Source organism: Myxocyprinus asiaticus, chromosome 50 (genome assembly GCF_019703515.2).
Source record: "Myxocyprinus asiaticus isolate MX2 ecotype Aquarium Trade chromosome 50, UBuf_Myxa_2, whole genome shotgun sequence".
In the NCBI taxonomy this organism is placed as follows: domain Eukaryota; kingdom Metazoa; phylum Chordata; class Actinopteri; order Cypriniformes; family Catostomidae; genus Myxocyprinus; species Myxocyprinus asiaticus.
The window spans coordinates 15267560-15283089 of NC_059393.1; the positions used below are offsets into that span (position 1 = coordinate 15267560).

Below are 15530 nucleotides of genomic sequence, written 5' to 3' on the forward strand. Positions count from 1 at the left end.
ACACACCCTCTCTCACTCAATCCTTTTCACATTTGAGGCAAGCAAGAATGGTCTCATCTCATTTTTATACTTTTTGATGACTATCAAGGTAATCCTTTAATCCCTTTTCCAAAATCTGCTGTCTGTAAATCAGAGACATGCTCTTACTATGTCATAAGCCACTTCAGTGGTTATTTTAATCATATATATTTTTTTAATTTCTTCAAAATTGTCATAAAAAATTTAAGAGCACAGTTGATATGATGCTCCAGTGATGAATATGACATTATGTGACTCATTTTAACCTCACATGATTCTATGGGGGTTTATGTGCCAGCATTCAGTTCTGCACAATCTCTCCTCTGTGACTTCTAGGCGTTATGAACTGACAGTCTCTCTTTTTGAAATAAGTTTTAAATAATTCCACAATATATTCAGAACGGGTGGATGATTTTCTTCCCATGACTTGGGTCCAAGCTCAACACACCTATGAAATCACAGCAAAGGGAAAATGGTTACATCTAAAGTGAGATGCAGAAAAGTGAGGGGAAACTTGGTAAACATGACACAACTCTTGTAAATAAAGCTGAAATGGAAGGAGAGCGAAAGAAAATGGGATACACAGGAAAAGGCCTGGCAAACTGCAAAGTGGCCATATTTTAACAAAAGTGACTTTTCTGATTATGCCTGTCGCATGACTTTATTTCCTTAAGAGCAGTGTTGTTGCTTGGACTCAAGTCAAGCATTTGATGTCCTCAACCACATACGCCCTAGACTTCAACAGTGTTCTTTTTAAAGCCACATTTTTGAGGAAAAAAGAGCTAAGCTGGTTGTGTCTGCCAGCAATATTTCAGAAGTACGTGAATAGTGAAAGAAAACAACCAAGCAAAATCTTACAATGCATGAACAGAAAATATTGGGTTAAGATATTCTATTTTCTCACTAACCCACTTTAGGAGGTTGATAAGGTATGGACTACAACTACATACAGTCTTTATTTTTTTTTAATGCTAATTATCTGAACAATGACCTTTGACTTGGGAAAGTTACTATCTTTACCTTTGATGTCTGATTCACATTTTTATAGCTTTTCTCCCTACTCATAATTTCTTGTGCATGCACTTTAGAGGAAACTATAAATCGTTTTTAGTTTTACTACGAATTTAAGCAACCTGGTCTCATAGTGAAATTCGTGACTCTGTGTACATTTTTTCAAAACTTGTTGTACGTGTCTCTCCAGGTAGAATTTCCTGCAGTTTCCAGGTGAAATTAACAATTGAGGCACTACAACAACTGTGTGTTTTATTCACTTTCACTCAAATCATGACTTTAATGGCTGATTATGACTTTATAAATACTTATTTTGCTTTCAGACCCTGCTATTTTATGATATTGACACACTTTTACTCTAACGCATCTTTTGAAAAACAATACATTTTAATGCTTGTATTACAGACCCACCTACATATATATATATATATACACTTATTCCAACATGATTAGCTTGTGCAGTAGCTCACGTGACAGGGTGTAGGAGTCAGAGGCTCATGGTTCAAGATCAGCCATGAACTCAAGCTGACATGTGACATGACAAAGTCATATGGTACAAGAAATGATGTGGTTGGTTTAGAGGATGCGATTTCTAATTTTGCTTCTGCATTTTAAAACACCATTTGTTAGGTTTAGGCATTGATAAAGTAAGGATGTCTTTTTTCACTTCTCATAGATATTTTAAAACACTAATGGTTTGGTTTAGGCATTGATATGGTAAAGATGTATTTTTAAACGTCTCATTTATTTTTTAAAACACTATTGGTTAGGTTCAGGCAAAAGTTTTACATTATGGAGTTATGTTTTAAAAACATCCATTTATAATTCACCTTAAATAATCGTCTGAATACGACTCAATCTTACTCACTTTTGGCACCCCTAGATGGACATTTCACTAGAAAACTGCAGCCAAACGTGTTATACAGCACGTACATTTTTAATTGCAAAAATGTTGTCATGTTCCTGTAAATTTCATGAGATCAGGCTGAATTTAAGCGTAAGCCTAGTTCTAGCCGGAAGACTCACAGCGATACATTGGCACGCCATTAACTTATTTACCTTTTTCGCCAATCACATTTTAAAGGTCTTCTAACAGCCTGTCTCTTTGCTGTTTCTCTTTGCTGTGGGGGGTTGGCTCCTCGCCCCTGCCGCCTATCTTTCAGCAGGATCTAACGGTTCAAGTAGAAATCTCATTGGACCGTTTCACAGGGCTTATGGCAAAGGAGCATTAAATACATTTGTTTACATTATTATTTAATCAAATAAAAATCATGTCAATTTATTTAAGTTTACAAGTTTTTCTGATAGAAATGTATTTGTTCCTTGTTCAAAATGTTACAATTACAATTGCCAGTTTTATATAGTTGATTTGTTGGGAGTTAAGTTTGTTTAGATTTTAGCAGGGTGTTAAAATGGACGCTTATGAGAACCTAATGTTGTTGGATTTGTCAAAGTTTGCGAGTTTCGCAGCATTGTGTCTAAATAAAAGAGTTTGGAAAAAAAAAAAAATGTCCTGGCTCATGTCTATAAGTTTGCAAATTTCACAAGTGCAAGCATCTGTATATTAATCATTACTTTTAGTGTTATGTATCTAAATATTTGGTACTTTTTGTATCTGGATGGACAAAGTCAACACCGTGTTCAATATCTCAACAGTGCTGGAAAGCATCTGCCAGTAGACACCATGTGGGTACCGATTAAGGATACTGTAAGACTGGTATCATACATTTTATATATTAGTATCAACTTGGCACCGATTCCTTTTATCAAGATTATTAAAACAGTCTGGACTTTACTAAAAACATTTGGGCCTTAAGCCCTGGTAGTCACCCTCTAGTAGTCTCCACTACTAGTATTCTCCCTACCAACTCCTCAAGTTCATTGGCTTCCCCTTTAATGTTTCAGACAAACCTTTAGAACCTTTTGTTTTACTGGACCAGGGCCTGGTTGCAAGAAACCCCTTAAGTTAAGAAAACCCTTAATTATAATTGTAAGTGTATTGTCACTGAGGGTCTTCTTAACTTAAATGGATTAGCTGCAGTATATTACAGTCAAAACAGCTTGTCTAGTTTACATTAGACATCCATGAGCTGTGAATGATAAAAATCTTATTGCAGTTGATTGGCATCAATCTAATTTGAATCCTGAAACCTCAAAATGCTGAGTTCCATTTAGAACCTAGACAAAAACCAGTTTCAGGAATTAGAGCCAGAGCTTTCAAAGCTAGTTTGTGGACGGTAAAGCTTTGAAACCATTTGCACAATTATGCAAGCCATTTCCTCCAGGTCAGGGTGCTTAATTTTGTCCTGGCTCACGCAGTGCCATGTAAAATCAGCATGTCAACAAATGAAACATGGGCTAAAAACAGCATGTTTTAACGATTGCTCGTTTACTGGTTTACAACTTTCCAAAGAAGTTTTCAGCAAGAAGACGAGAGGATTATTATTGATTCACACTGTCAAATGTATTGGTAATGTTTACCACTCCATGCAGTGATGAAGTACTGACACAAATGCTGTTCAACCGAATCTCCAATCACACTTCTATTTTCACCTCTGCATCCATTCTCCTCTCAAACTCTCCTCCAGTCCTTCGCATTGAAGTCCATCTCTTCTCTCAGCTGTTCCAGTCCGCAGTTCACTGGGACTGATACAATATTTTCCTACTTCAATTAGCCAAGGGCCCGTTGACTAATTCCAACTGTTTTTGCACCTGAGAGTTTGGGAGGGAGAGTTGGAAAAAGTGAGAAGGAGAGTCAGTGCGGGGTTGTTTGGGCAACGCAGCAGTGTTGACGGACACTGAGGGCTATGCAGAGGACAAGGTGGATAGCAGCAAAGAAATACAAAGAAGATCAATGCACGTGAGAAGTTGCTGGAAAAAAATAATGTTGAGGAATTTAGTTTTAAAAGCTATAAGAAGGATAGGTGTAACAATTCTTTAAGGGGTTTTGTATTCAAGGGCTTAAAAGGAACCTATTTTTGTACACAAGGTTCTAAATCTAAATCTATAAATAGTTCTGTTTCTGATTGCTGAACATAATCATGATACCTGTATTTTATTGCCTTACATAATATTAAATTAATTTTAAATTATAACTCCAAATAAATTATAATATAGTTTAAAATTTTTTAAAGGAAATCAAAAATAACCTTTATTACGTGACTTTGGAAGGTAATACCAGGAAATGTTAATAAATTTAGCGAGACCAGTAAATGCATGATATCTTGCTGAGAAGGGGACCCTCATTGCTGAAAAGGAACTTAATTCAGGGGCAGGAAATGAGAGGATGGCAAGTGAATGTAAAAGCAAATTGCCTCTGAGGACTGCACAATTTCTAAGCTGATCTGTCACTGCCTTGGCAAGCAGAACCTCATGAACAAATGTCTTGCAAGTTAAAATCTCACAGTGGCAGTGCAGTTAAACCATCTTGTCCAGAAAAAAGTGTGCCTCATTCTTTTTGGCAATAACAAATATACATACAACAAGGTCAACCCACTGTTACCTTTATGACCCAGACCACTTAAAACCCAAATTGAAACTAACAAAAATTACTGAGCATGTTACAGTACATGCACATCTTACACCACTTATGCTAAATAAGACGACAACATGTGTATTAATGTAACAACCTTAAACAGTTTCCCTTAACAGGCTAAGGTCTTAAACAGTTTAATCAAAAAACAAACAGCACATAGATTTTTGCCCATTAACCAGATTTCGTGTTGCATGTAAACACCTATACCAGTGTTTTACCTGCTTATCGAATGTGCGCAAGTGTTGTGCATATTACATTTTGATGTAAAATAATCATAAGATTATAATCTTATGTAAACTTGCTTTTATTGTGTTGTCAGATTTTTGGAATAAGATGCTACTGGTAGTTATTAGCATGTGCATGTAAACGCACTCAATGTTGAACCCTGACAAAGGATAAAGCTCCAGCTGGAAAAGTAGAAAGATAATGGAAGCACACTAGGAGGTTGCATTACACAGGATTCTGGGGGCAATGATTTGTAAGAAACATGGGAGCTTCCTGATGACAGGCACATGTGGGTGATTTATCACTGCAGGCTTTGTAGAGAACAAATGCACCTGTTATTTGAAGATGTTCTCCCGAACATTTGAGTTGGCTAAATGACTGTTCTAGCCATCTTTGGAGTTTTTCAGCAGAACTAAAATATTAAAGTACATTGTCAAAGTACTGTATATACAGAAAGTATTAAGATCCTAAGCAAATACATTGAATTCACTGTGATCTTGCAGGAAAATTTGAGACCAAACTTAATTGCAAACTAAATACAAAGCTGTTGTTAAGTTTTATATTTAAAAATTAATGCTTGCTGTTCAGTTTTGACAAGTTAATTCCTTGCCTGTAAAACGAATAACTTATTCCAAAGCACAGCATTTCCAAGCTGCTCATAGTGTCTTTCTGAAATATACTTTTTTTAAATTTGTATTCAGTATAACAGTCTTACCTAGCAACACCTTTGTACTCACAACAAAAAGTCTGACCTAACAAGCAGAGATATAGGAATCCCGAATAATAAAATACCCATAAAAAAGCTAAATGATAAGAGAGCCAATGGAAGATCATAAAAACGAAGTCTATGACATAATGAGCTCCCACGCCCTTTCAGCAGGGACACAGAAATGACAACAAACACAAGGCAACTACTCACTGTCAGCGTAGTTCTTCCGACGGGTGCCATCCACCTTGCCCGTTTTGTCAATGCAGAGAAAGAATTTGTTGGCGGAGTAGAGGCGTCGCAGGCGGACGTCACCCTCTAGGTGGTTATAGCTGCGCGTGTGCCGCTCCAGAGTCCACGAGCAGTTCGTACCCCGTGCCAGTGCATGAAGCGTGTCATGCCCCACTGCAGGTGGGCAACCTCCAAGAGCAGAGCAAGCCAGAAATATCAGAGACAGGCATGCCAGGGAAAAAGGATTAGAAAGAATTTGCAGCCCAGGGAGGGCTGAGCCAGTTAATGCGAGGTTAGAGTAGAGACCAGCGGTGGTGGGTGTCCATTCGCACATGGTGGGTCAGACTCCCAAAGTGCACCTTGCACAAATAGTTGGCATGATGCTGGTCTTCGTTGGGCACTCTGCCTCACATGGACCCTCTCAGCAGTAACATTGGAAGAGGGTATAACAGATCCTTTTACCAGGAACCATTCAAATGAATAAAGCCAGTGAGTAGTTTCTCTTTGGTCTTGTAACCAGCTGTCTGTGTTTACTGCTGCCAGTCTTGCTCTTCAGAATGATGAGTTATAACCTTGCAATTCCATTCCAAAGAAACGTCTTGATCTCCTCAGATTTTCCTGGTGCGTTCAGGACACTCAGTCAAACTTGACTGAGCCTTGGGAGCCTGTGTCCTGTGTGATGGCTGCACCTTGCAGGGCTCTGTCTTCTCATCCAGGGGCAGAGCAAGGTGAAATGTGAAGCTGTCTGACCCTGTCTGCCTGTGAATGAACTGAGTTTGAGAATTAGTGTGTGTGTGAGTGAGAGAAAGTGAGACTACAGAGGGAAAAAGAGAGGGAGAGGATAAGATTGAGGTGGCAGGGAGAGAAAACCTGACGAACTGAACGAGGCAGTAAAGCTGTAAATGGGTCTTTCCCTCTCTCACTCTCTGTGCATTGCTGTCTGCTTGCTTGCTTTGGTGGGGTGGCTCAGTTCTTTCCTGCATTTTATTCAGGGCAGGGCTTGCATCCAGGGGACAGGAGATGGGTGGGGCCTGGATTATTCATAATCACTTCTAATAAATATCACTCTCAATATTGCTTCTTTTTTCTGTACTGTCCTTAACCTTAGGAAGATGATCATCCTCAGAAGTGCCAGTGTCAGGAATTAGATGCATGAATACTGAACCTACACGAGCCACGTCATTTTAATTTCCTGTCTTTATTTTGGCAGGCAAGCCAAAATAAACGAGGGTTGCAATCACACGTGATCTACAGTACTGAAGTTGGGTCCGTTGAAGTCCGTGGTTATTTATCAAGTAAATGACAGATGATAAATCTGCTGAATTTAAAAAGCATGGAACTGACATTAGGGAATTTTCAACCACTTTAAAAATGGATATATTTGAGCAGCAAATATAAGCAATAGCGATACAGCTGTCTCTATGGCCTGTAATGACACTTTCATGTTGGCACTCCCAGTCCACATTTTTGAGTCAGCTTCTGACCTGGTAAATATGACTCTTAAAATATTATTCATGAACAGCTGTAAGTCTAAAAAGCGAAACATTTTCCAAAAGAACACAAAGTCATATGGGTTTGGAATGTCTTAAGGGTAAGTAAATGGTGACAGAAGGTAAATTTTTGAGTGAACTGTCCCTTTAAAAGGCTCCTGGTTTCAATGATGTGTGCAGCCTGGGGGCAGAGGAAGAGGGTCAGAGGGTGAACATGGTCTTAAGAAGTGTGTTTCACCGGGAAAATTCAGAGTCACTTTGCACTTTGATAGCTTGTTAACTAACAGATCTCTGAAGCTTTGGCACTCATATTTGGCCTGTAAAAACCTGTGGAGACAGCTGTCTGCAGTCTTTTAGCTCCCCGCAGTCATTCCCGTCAGCTTGGGCATACTGGCCTTTGGGTTTCTTACTGCTGTACTTCAAAGCCTCAATTCAACTTGGGGCTCATGCATCTTAGTCTATCATCCCCAATTAAGCCTAAATGAAGGGGACCCCCACCAATGCCAGGCCTAATTTCTTTCTTCCCTGTCAACCTTTTTGATCCTCACAAAAAACTGATTGCACAGAAAAGCATCTATCACTGCCATGCGCTTCTGCAGTTGTCTACAGTTTGAGCACATGTTTTAATTAGCCGTGTTTGCTCAGGCATTATTACTACTATTGCTCATAGTTAGGGTTAGAGATTTGAACAAACCCCTAAACCATACTTTGGCACCTCACCTACCCCACACTGTTTTGGCTATGGACAGAAATGATCTGAAATGGTGCAGCTTAGTGAAAAGAGGTGTGCTATTACTTTTAAACTTTTTGATTTATTCCTGTTTTATTTTTGTTTTTTGCAGAGAGCTGCTTACAGCGTTACAGGGATTAAGAAAAAAATGGTTTTCATGCACTCTGTTTTCTCCTGGATAACACGGCTTATGTAGTCATGTAAACGCATTAGTGCCGTTCTTGCAGGTCTTTGACGTGTGCGCATGTGCATGGAACAGACCAGATAACTAACATCATAAAATGAAGCCATTCATCATTTCACAGTTGAAAAAATTCAACATTTCTGGGAGTACAATGAGAAAAGGAAAAAACATATACACTATAAAATACTGTATACCCATCACACACACCAGTTTAACATATCGACTACTGTCCCTGCATTTATGAGCTCAAATACACTGGAGGAATACCAGAGTTTTACGTAAGAGGGGATTTTCCACAATTCCGCTGCAGGTTGCGATGGAAAGTTAAGGGAACAAACACAGCAACAACTCTGGAATATCTTGAAATAAAGAGAAGCAACAGAAAACAAAAAAGCTTAGTCCTCTTCAGATCCAGTGTTTGTTATTTACACAAACGTCTCTGGGAAATTACGTTAATGTGGAGAAAGCTGCTTACTGACCGAACTGCATGTAAACGGGAGTATACATAAAGATGAACACAGTACATGTAAAAGCACATGCAGATTTCGAGCCTTAAGCAGCTTTCTCACTAAAAACAGCTTTCTGGTATCCGTGTAAGCGAGCTCAATAAAATTGGTGAAAACAAAATCCATTGACTTACACTGAGGGTGGGACACCAGCCATATCTAGGGACTAGACTATCATAATGACTTGTAGGTGGGCTCTTTTGACTCAGGCCATTACACTAAACAACCACCCAAAACATTCTTGAACACACTAGCAATCACATAAGATGACACAAGCACTCAGAACTCCTGAGCAACTGCACAGCAATGCCCTAGTAACCACTCCCAACCACTAGTCTCATGGTGGTAAGTTAAGCAACACTCAAATTTTCTTCAGAAAATCTAAAAATCTAGTTAGAGTGATGCAGATTCTCAAGACATCCAAACAGCCAGATGATAATAGTTTCGGTGTAATTGTTTTAGGAAAGTCAATTGATAACATAATACATAAACAAAGTTTTTGGCCAATGTCTACATTGAACTGTGCATACAAGATATGTTTAGTTAAAAATCATATGCCTAATGTATTATTCATCTTTTTGTAAACCTAGGACATTGTTTGCTGATTGAATAAAAGTGTACCCTTTCATGCAAAACTATAAACAATCTTGTGCCCTTCCAGAACACTTAACCCCCCCAGAAGTAATAAGAATCATTTGGGGCAATTTAAGATGTTTCACTCAGAAGGCCTGCCCTGGGATCAAGAACAAAGTTCTGTCCCCATATGAATGTCAGATGTGGTGATAAACTTTCTCAGGCTAACATGTAGATGCTGGACCCTCAGCTACTTGCAAACATGTCAACAAGACAGCTCTTTCATTCAGGACATACAGTAATTGTGCAACTGCCATGATCTGAATCTTTCTGAAATGATGTGCATGGCAGTGTGGCTGGTGGCGCAAACTCATTGACTGATATCACAAATACAGAGCTATTTTGTAGGAATGCACTGACATTCTGGCCAGCAAAATGCAATAAAACAACATTTTGGCCAAAAGAGAAAACTTATTAAAACCTATTTAAAAAAAAAACAAAACAAAAAAAAAACATGGTTTAAAAGAGCATTTCAAAGTTACTTAGATTTCCTTATTTGTGCTTAAACATCGATTAATAATGCACTGGAAGACATGACCTCACATAAAAGGTTGTAACCATCACTAATTCCACAGATTGTTAGCTGTCAATGGGCCTTTGCTTAGCTCCCATTCTATGCCAGTTGCACCCTGAGCTGAGAAAATCTGTGTGGCTATATGGGATGTTCACTGGCCTAAGGAACCTAATCTTTCCCAGCAGGGCTCCCAGCAACTCTGGAAGTGTATGAATGGAGATAATATCTCAGTAATGAGGCCTGTTTTGTACAATCAAAGTCGTCCAAAAGAGCCTGAAACCTGACCTCCCTTTTTGCACTGACGATCTCCCCCAATAGTTCCCATTATTAATTGTTTTCTCTCTCCTGCTAACATATGGACTCTCCCCCAACCCCTCCCGCATAACCCCCATTCAGGCAGGCCTCAATCCCTCTTTCTGGCTCTCAGCTACTTTAACCGACATTTAACCTATGATAAACGCCATCATCCTACATCTTACACACACACACACACACACACAAAAACTATTATCTTTATTTAATTGCTTTCATGATGTAAATTCTGTGGCCTTTAAATTTTCTTAATATCTGCACTTTAAATTATCTCATGATTTACTTACCCTCCTGGCATCCCAGATGTGTATGACTTTCTTTCTTCTGAAGAACACAAATCAAAGCAAGTGAATGGGTTCCAAAATTTTGAAGCTCCAAAATCAGAATCAGAATCAGCTTTATTGCCAAGTATTCTTACACATACAAGGAATTTGTCTTGGTGACAGAAGCTTCCAGTGCACAAACAATACAGCAACAAGACAAAGATAATAATAATAAAAAAATAGAATAAAAATAAAAAGTGAATAGAAAATAAATATATATAGAAATACACAATAGGACAATGCACAATATACAAATATACAAATACAAATACAAATCTGTTATATACAGAAGCAAGGGAATGTAATGGCAGAAGAGGTGTGGTATGTTGGATGAATATAAATAGACTAAGCTGTGTATTGCACAATAATTATTGCTCAATGGGGCAGTTTTAACTGTTCATGAGATGGATAGCCTGAGGGAAAAAACTGTTCCTGTGCCTGACTGTTCTGGTGCTCAGAGCTCTGAAGTGTCGGCCAGAAGGCAACAGTTCAAAAAGGTAGTGGGCAGGGTGAGTGGGGTCCAGAGTGATTTTTCCAGCCTTTTTCCGCACTCTGGAAGTGTACAGTTCTTGAAGGGGGGGCGGGCAACCAATAATCCTCTCAGCAGTCCAAACTGTCCTTTGTAGTCTTCTGATATCCAATTTCATAGCTGCACCAAACCAGACAGTTACTGAAGTGCAGAGGACAGACTCAATGACTGCTGAGTAGAACTGTATCAGCAGCACCTGTGGCAGGTTGAACTTCCTCAAATGGCGAAGGAAGTCCAACCTCTGCTGGGCCTTTATCACAATGGAGTCAATGTGGGTCTCCCACTTCAGGTCCTGTGAGATGGTAGTGCCCAGGAACCTGAATGACTCCACTGCTGCCACAGTGCTGTTTAGAATGGTGAGGGTGGTCAATGTTGGGGTGTTCCTCCTAAAGTCCACAATCATCTCCACCATTTTGACCGTGTTCAGCTCCAGGTTGTTTTGACTACACCAGTGAGCCAACTGTTCAACCTCCCTTCTGTATGCAGACTCATCGTCATCTTGGATGAGGCCGATGACAGTAGTGTCATCTGCAAACTTCAGGAGCTTGACAGAGGGGTCCTTGGCAGTGCAGTCATTTGTATACAGGGAGAATAGTAGTGGGGAGAGCACACATCCCTGGGGGGCACCAGTGCTGATTGTACATGTGCTGGAAGTGATTTTCCCCCAGTCTCACTAGCTGCTGCCTGTCTGTCAGAAAGCTGGTGATCCACTGACAGATAGACATGGGAACAGAGAGTTGGTGTAATCCACATTTCCACAAAATCCATATAAAAGGAGCAAAAAAGTAATCCATATGACTCCAGCGGTAACATCCAGATGTTCAGACACAATATGATAGGTGTGGGTCAGAAACAGATCAATGTTTAAGTCAGTTTTTACCATAAATTCTCCTCCCTGCCCAGTAGGGGGTGATATGAGTGAAGAATGCGAATCACCAAAAACAGAAGAAGAATGTGAAAGTGAAGTGGAGATTGACTGAGCAGTTAGGAGAATTTATAATAAAAAAGGACATAAATATTGATCTGTTTCTCACCTACACCTATCATATAGCTTCAGAAGATGTGGATTTAACCACCAGTCATCTGGAGTACTTTTATGTTCCCCTTTATGTGGATTTAGGAGCTTCAAAATTTTGGCACCCATTCATTTGCATTGTATGGACCTACAGAGCTAAGAACTTCTTCTAAAAATCTTTGTTTGTGTTCAGCAGAATAAAGAAAATCATACACATCTGGGATGGCATGAGGGTGAGTAAATGATGAGGGAATTTAAATTGTGGGGTGAACTAACCCTTTAAGGCGAGGGTATACTATGTGATACTCTTCAGTACAGTCCACTGTTGCCAATTGAGCAATTTTGTCACTAGGTTAGCGACTTTTTGACCCCATTAGCAAGCAAAAAAGCCATGTAGCGACTAGTGACAATTTTAGCGACTTTGTCGTCTGCTTTAGCGACATTCTTCCACATCTGGCGCCAGGGAAAAAATAGCTCTATCGTGAATGACATCTCATGAATTTTTCTCGGTGTTCTAGCGCCCCCTGTGTTTCAAGTAATATGACTGACCTGCATGCTATCAGCAGTTGGATTTATGTGCATAAGGATGTTCTATAAATCGAATGACTGACAAGCTTACATGTTGTTGGTATTTGTTGCGAGAATCTCAACCTCAATTCACATGCATGTTCTCCGTTTAGAGGAGAAAAGTCAGCCTACAGTGATAGAAGAGCATTAAGAAATGATCTAGCAGCATGAGAGAGAGAATGGAAATGAACCCCTGATCTATTATAAAGTATAGAGTTAAGTGAAATGAACATATGAGGTGTCACTGTCAAAAATCATTGTGACACAGTAACACTGGCACAAGTAATAAACACTGATGGTTCAGCATCACACAACAGATATGTTCAAACAGCTCCACGTGAGGCATTATTAGGCATATTGATCTACACTGGCAGCTAAAAGTTTGGAATAATGTACAGATTTTGCAGTTTCGGAAGGAAAATGGTATTTTAATTCACCAAAGTGGCATTCAACTGATCACAAAATACAGTCAGGACATTACTGATGTAAAAAATAGCACCATCACTATTTGAAAAAAAGTCATATTTGATCAAATCTAGACAGGTCCCATTTCCAGCAGCCATCACTCCAACACCTTATCCTTGAGTAATCATGCTAAATTGCTAATTTTGTACTAGAAAATCACTTGCCATTATATCAAACACAGCTGAAAGATATTAGGTTCATTAAATGAAGCTTAACATTGTCTTTGTGTTTGTTTTTGAGTTGCCACAGTATGTAATAGACTGGCATGTCTTAAGGTCAATATTAGGTCAAAAATGGCAAAAAAGAAACAGATTTCTCTAGAAACTCATCAGTCAATCATTGTTTTGAGGAATTATACAATTCTTGAAATTGCCAAAAAACTTTTCATGCAAAGGTGTACACTACAGTCTTCAAAGACAAAGGACAATTGGCTCTAACAAGGACAGAAAGAGATGTGGAAGGCCAGATGTACAACTGAAGAGGATAAGTACATCAGAGTCTCTAGTTTGAGAAATAGACGCCTCGCATGTCCTCAGCTGACAGCTTCATTGAGTTCTACCCGCTCAACACCAGTTTCATGTACAACAGTAAAGAGAAGACTCAGGGGTGCAGGCCTTATGGGAAGAATTGCAAAGAAAAAGCCACTTTTGAAACAGAAAAACAAAAAGAAAATGTTAGAGTGGGCAAAGAAACACAGACATTGGACAACAGATAATTGGAAAAGAGTGTTATGGATCTTAACCCCATTGAGCTTTTGTGGGATCAGCTAAAGGTGCTGGGCTGACTGTAAGGTGCATGAGAAGTGCCTGACAAGACAGCCACATCTATGGCAAGTGCTACAGGAAGTGTTGGGTGAAATGTCACCTGAGTATCTGGACAAACTGACAGCTAGAATGCCAAAGATCTGCAAAGCTGTCATTGCTGCACGTGGAGGATTTTTTGATGAGAACACTTTGAAGTAGTTTAAGAAGTTCTGAAAATTTTTTTCAAATTGTAATAGTAATTTTTCACGTTATTAATGTCCTGACTATACATCGTTTAATACTGAATGCGACTTTGGTAAATAAAAGTACCAATTTCTTTCCATAAGAGGAAAATCTGTACATTATTCCAAACTTTTGGCCGCCAGTGTATGTTTAAAAAGAAATAATAATTAAAAAACATCCTCAACACTACACTGCTGCCTAACCCTGGTTGATTTTGCTAGGGTAATTTTGGCCTTGTCATTGTTCAATAATGCAGTTCAATTACCTGTTTGATATGCAGAGTTTGATAGACTAATTTTAGCCAGCTTGTTCATGAATGTTCATTAAAATTGTATCATTACAAAACACGCATAAGTAAACAAACAAATAATTAAAAAAATAAACATCTATCCCACTGCCCAGACAACTTGCTGAATGTTTGACAAGTTCAATTAGTGATAGTTAAATGATAAGTAGTAAAATACTAGTTGTTAAATGATTAGTTCAATAAAAAAAAAAAAAACATTTGATGGTTCTTCAACACTACACCTTGAAGGAATTGACGTATCTCTTTATGTAAATTTGATGTCTTACATAGTAAATCACGTCATCACGTGATTTAGCAACTTTTAGCGACATTTCAGAGAGCCTTTGGCGACTTCCCATGAGAAATAGTTGGCAACACTAGTACAGTCAACGGCAGGCGCATGTGCAGATGACGTGGACTGTCCATGTGTCTAGAAAAACTGGGCTGCATGTACACACAAATTGTCCAGTGGCACATGGAAAACCAAAGCATACTTCGGCCTTTAAATGGATTATGGGTGAGGACAGACCAAAATGTCACTCCTTTTTCACTATAAATCTTGGCATCAGCACTTTCCTTGGTGACCATGATTTCAAGCTCGATTAAACTTTATAGTGCCATCTAGCACTCTGCGTATGTTTCAAGCACTACGATGTGTAATCAAGCTTGAAATCATAGTTGTGCCTAGAGACTGCAATTACAAGATGTACACTGAAAAAGGAGTGACATTTTGGTCTGTTCTCACCCAAAACCGATTGGTTCGCTTCAGAAGATATGGATGAATCCACTGGAGTCGTATGGATTACTTTTATGCTGCCTTTATGCACTTTTTTGAGCTTCAAAATTGATTCCCCATTCTTAGTGTCCGTTTTGCAAAAGAAAAAAAAAGACATACGAGATTGAGACGACATAATGGTGAGTAAATAATGAGAGAATTATAATTTTGGGGTGAATTATTTCTTTAATTATTAGCAATCAATTTCATAATAACATGATAGTCCTGAATCACACCATCTCATAACAGACTGAAGTTATGCAACTATACTATAAAACTCTCATGTCAACTACAGACTTCCTGCTAGATTTCTCCAACCCAGGTGGCCAAGATAACCAGTGTGCCACACTGTGCGGTCGCCTCCATAAACATCCGTTTCTAATTCAGGATCTGTCCGCTGCTGCCACAACCGGAGATCAATCTACAGCAAGCCCATTTGAATTTCCTGCTTTGTGACCATTGTCCATTGTAGCTGAAATTGGTGATAAG

General features: G+C 39.0%; 1 protein-coding gene across 1 annotated transcript in view; it reads right to left on the reverse strand.

The window, feature by feature from the left end:
• The window catches only part of LOC127439201 (fibroblast growth factor 22-like), a 29568-nt gene extending 22925 nt beyond the window's left edge, over positions 1–6643 (reverse strand). The window contains exon 1 of the mRNA XM_051695349.1: positions 5709–6643. Within this exon, the coding sequence (XP_051551309.1) occupies positions 5709–6060 (352 nt within the window). The 5' untranslated portion in view covers positions 6061–6643. The remainder of the gene's footprint in view (positions 1–5708) is intronic.
• Positions 6644–15530: the final 8887 nt, after the last annotated feature.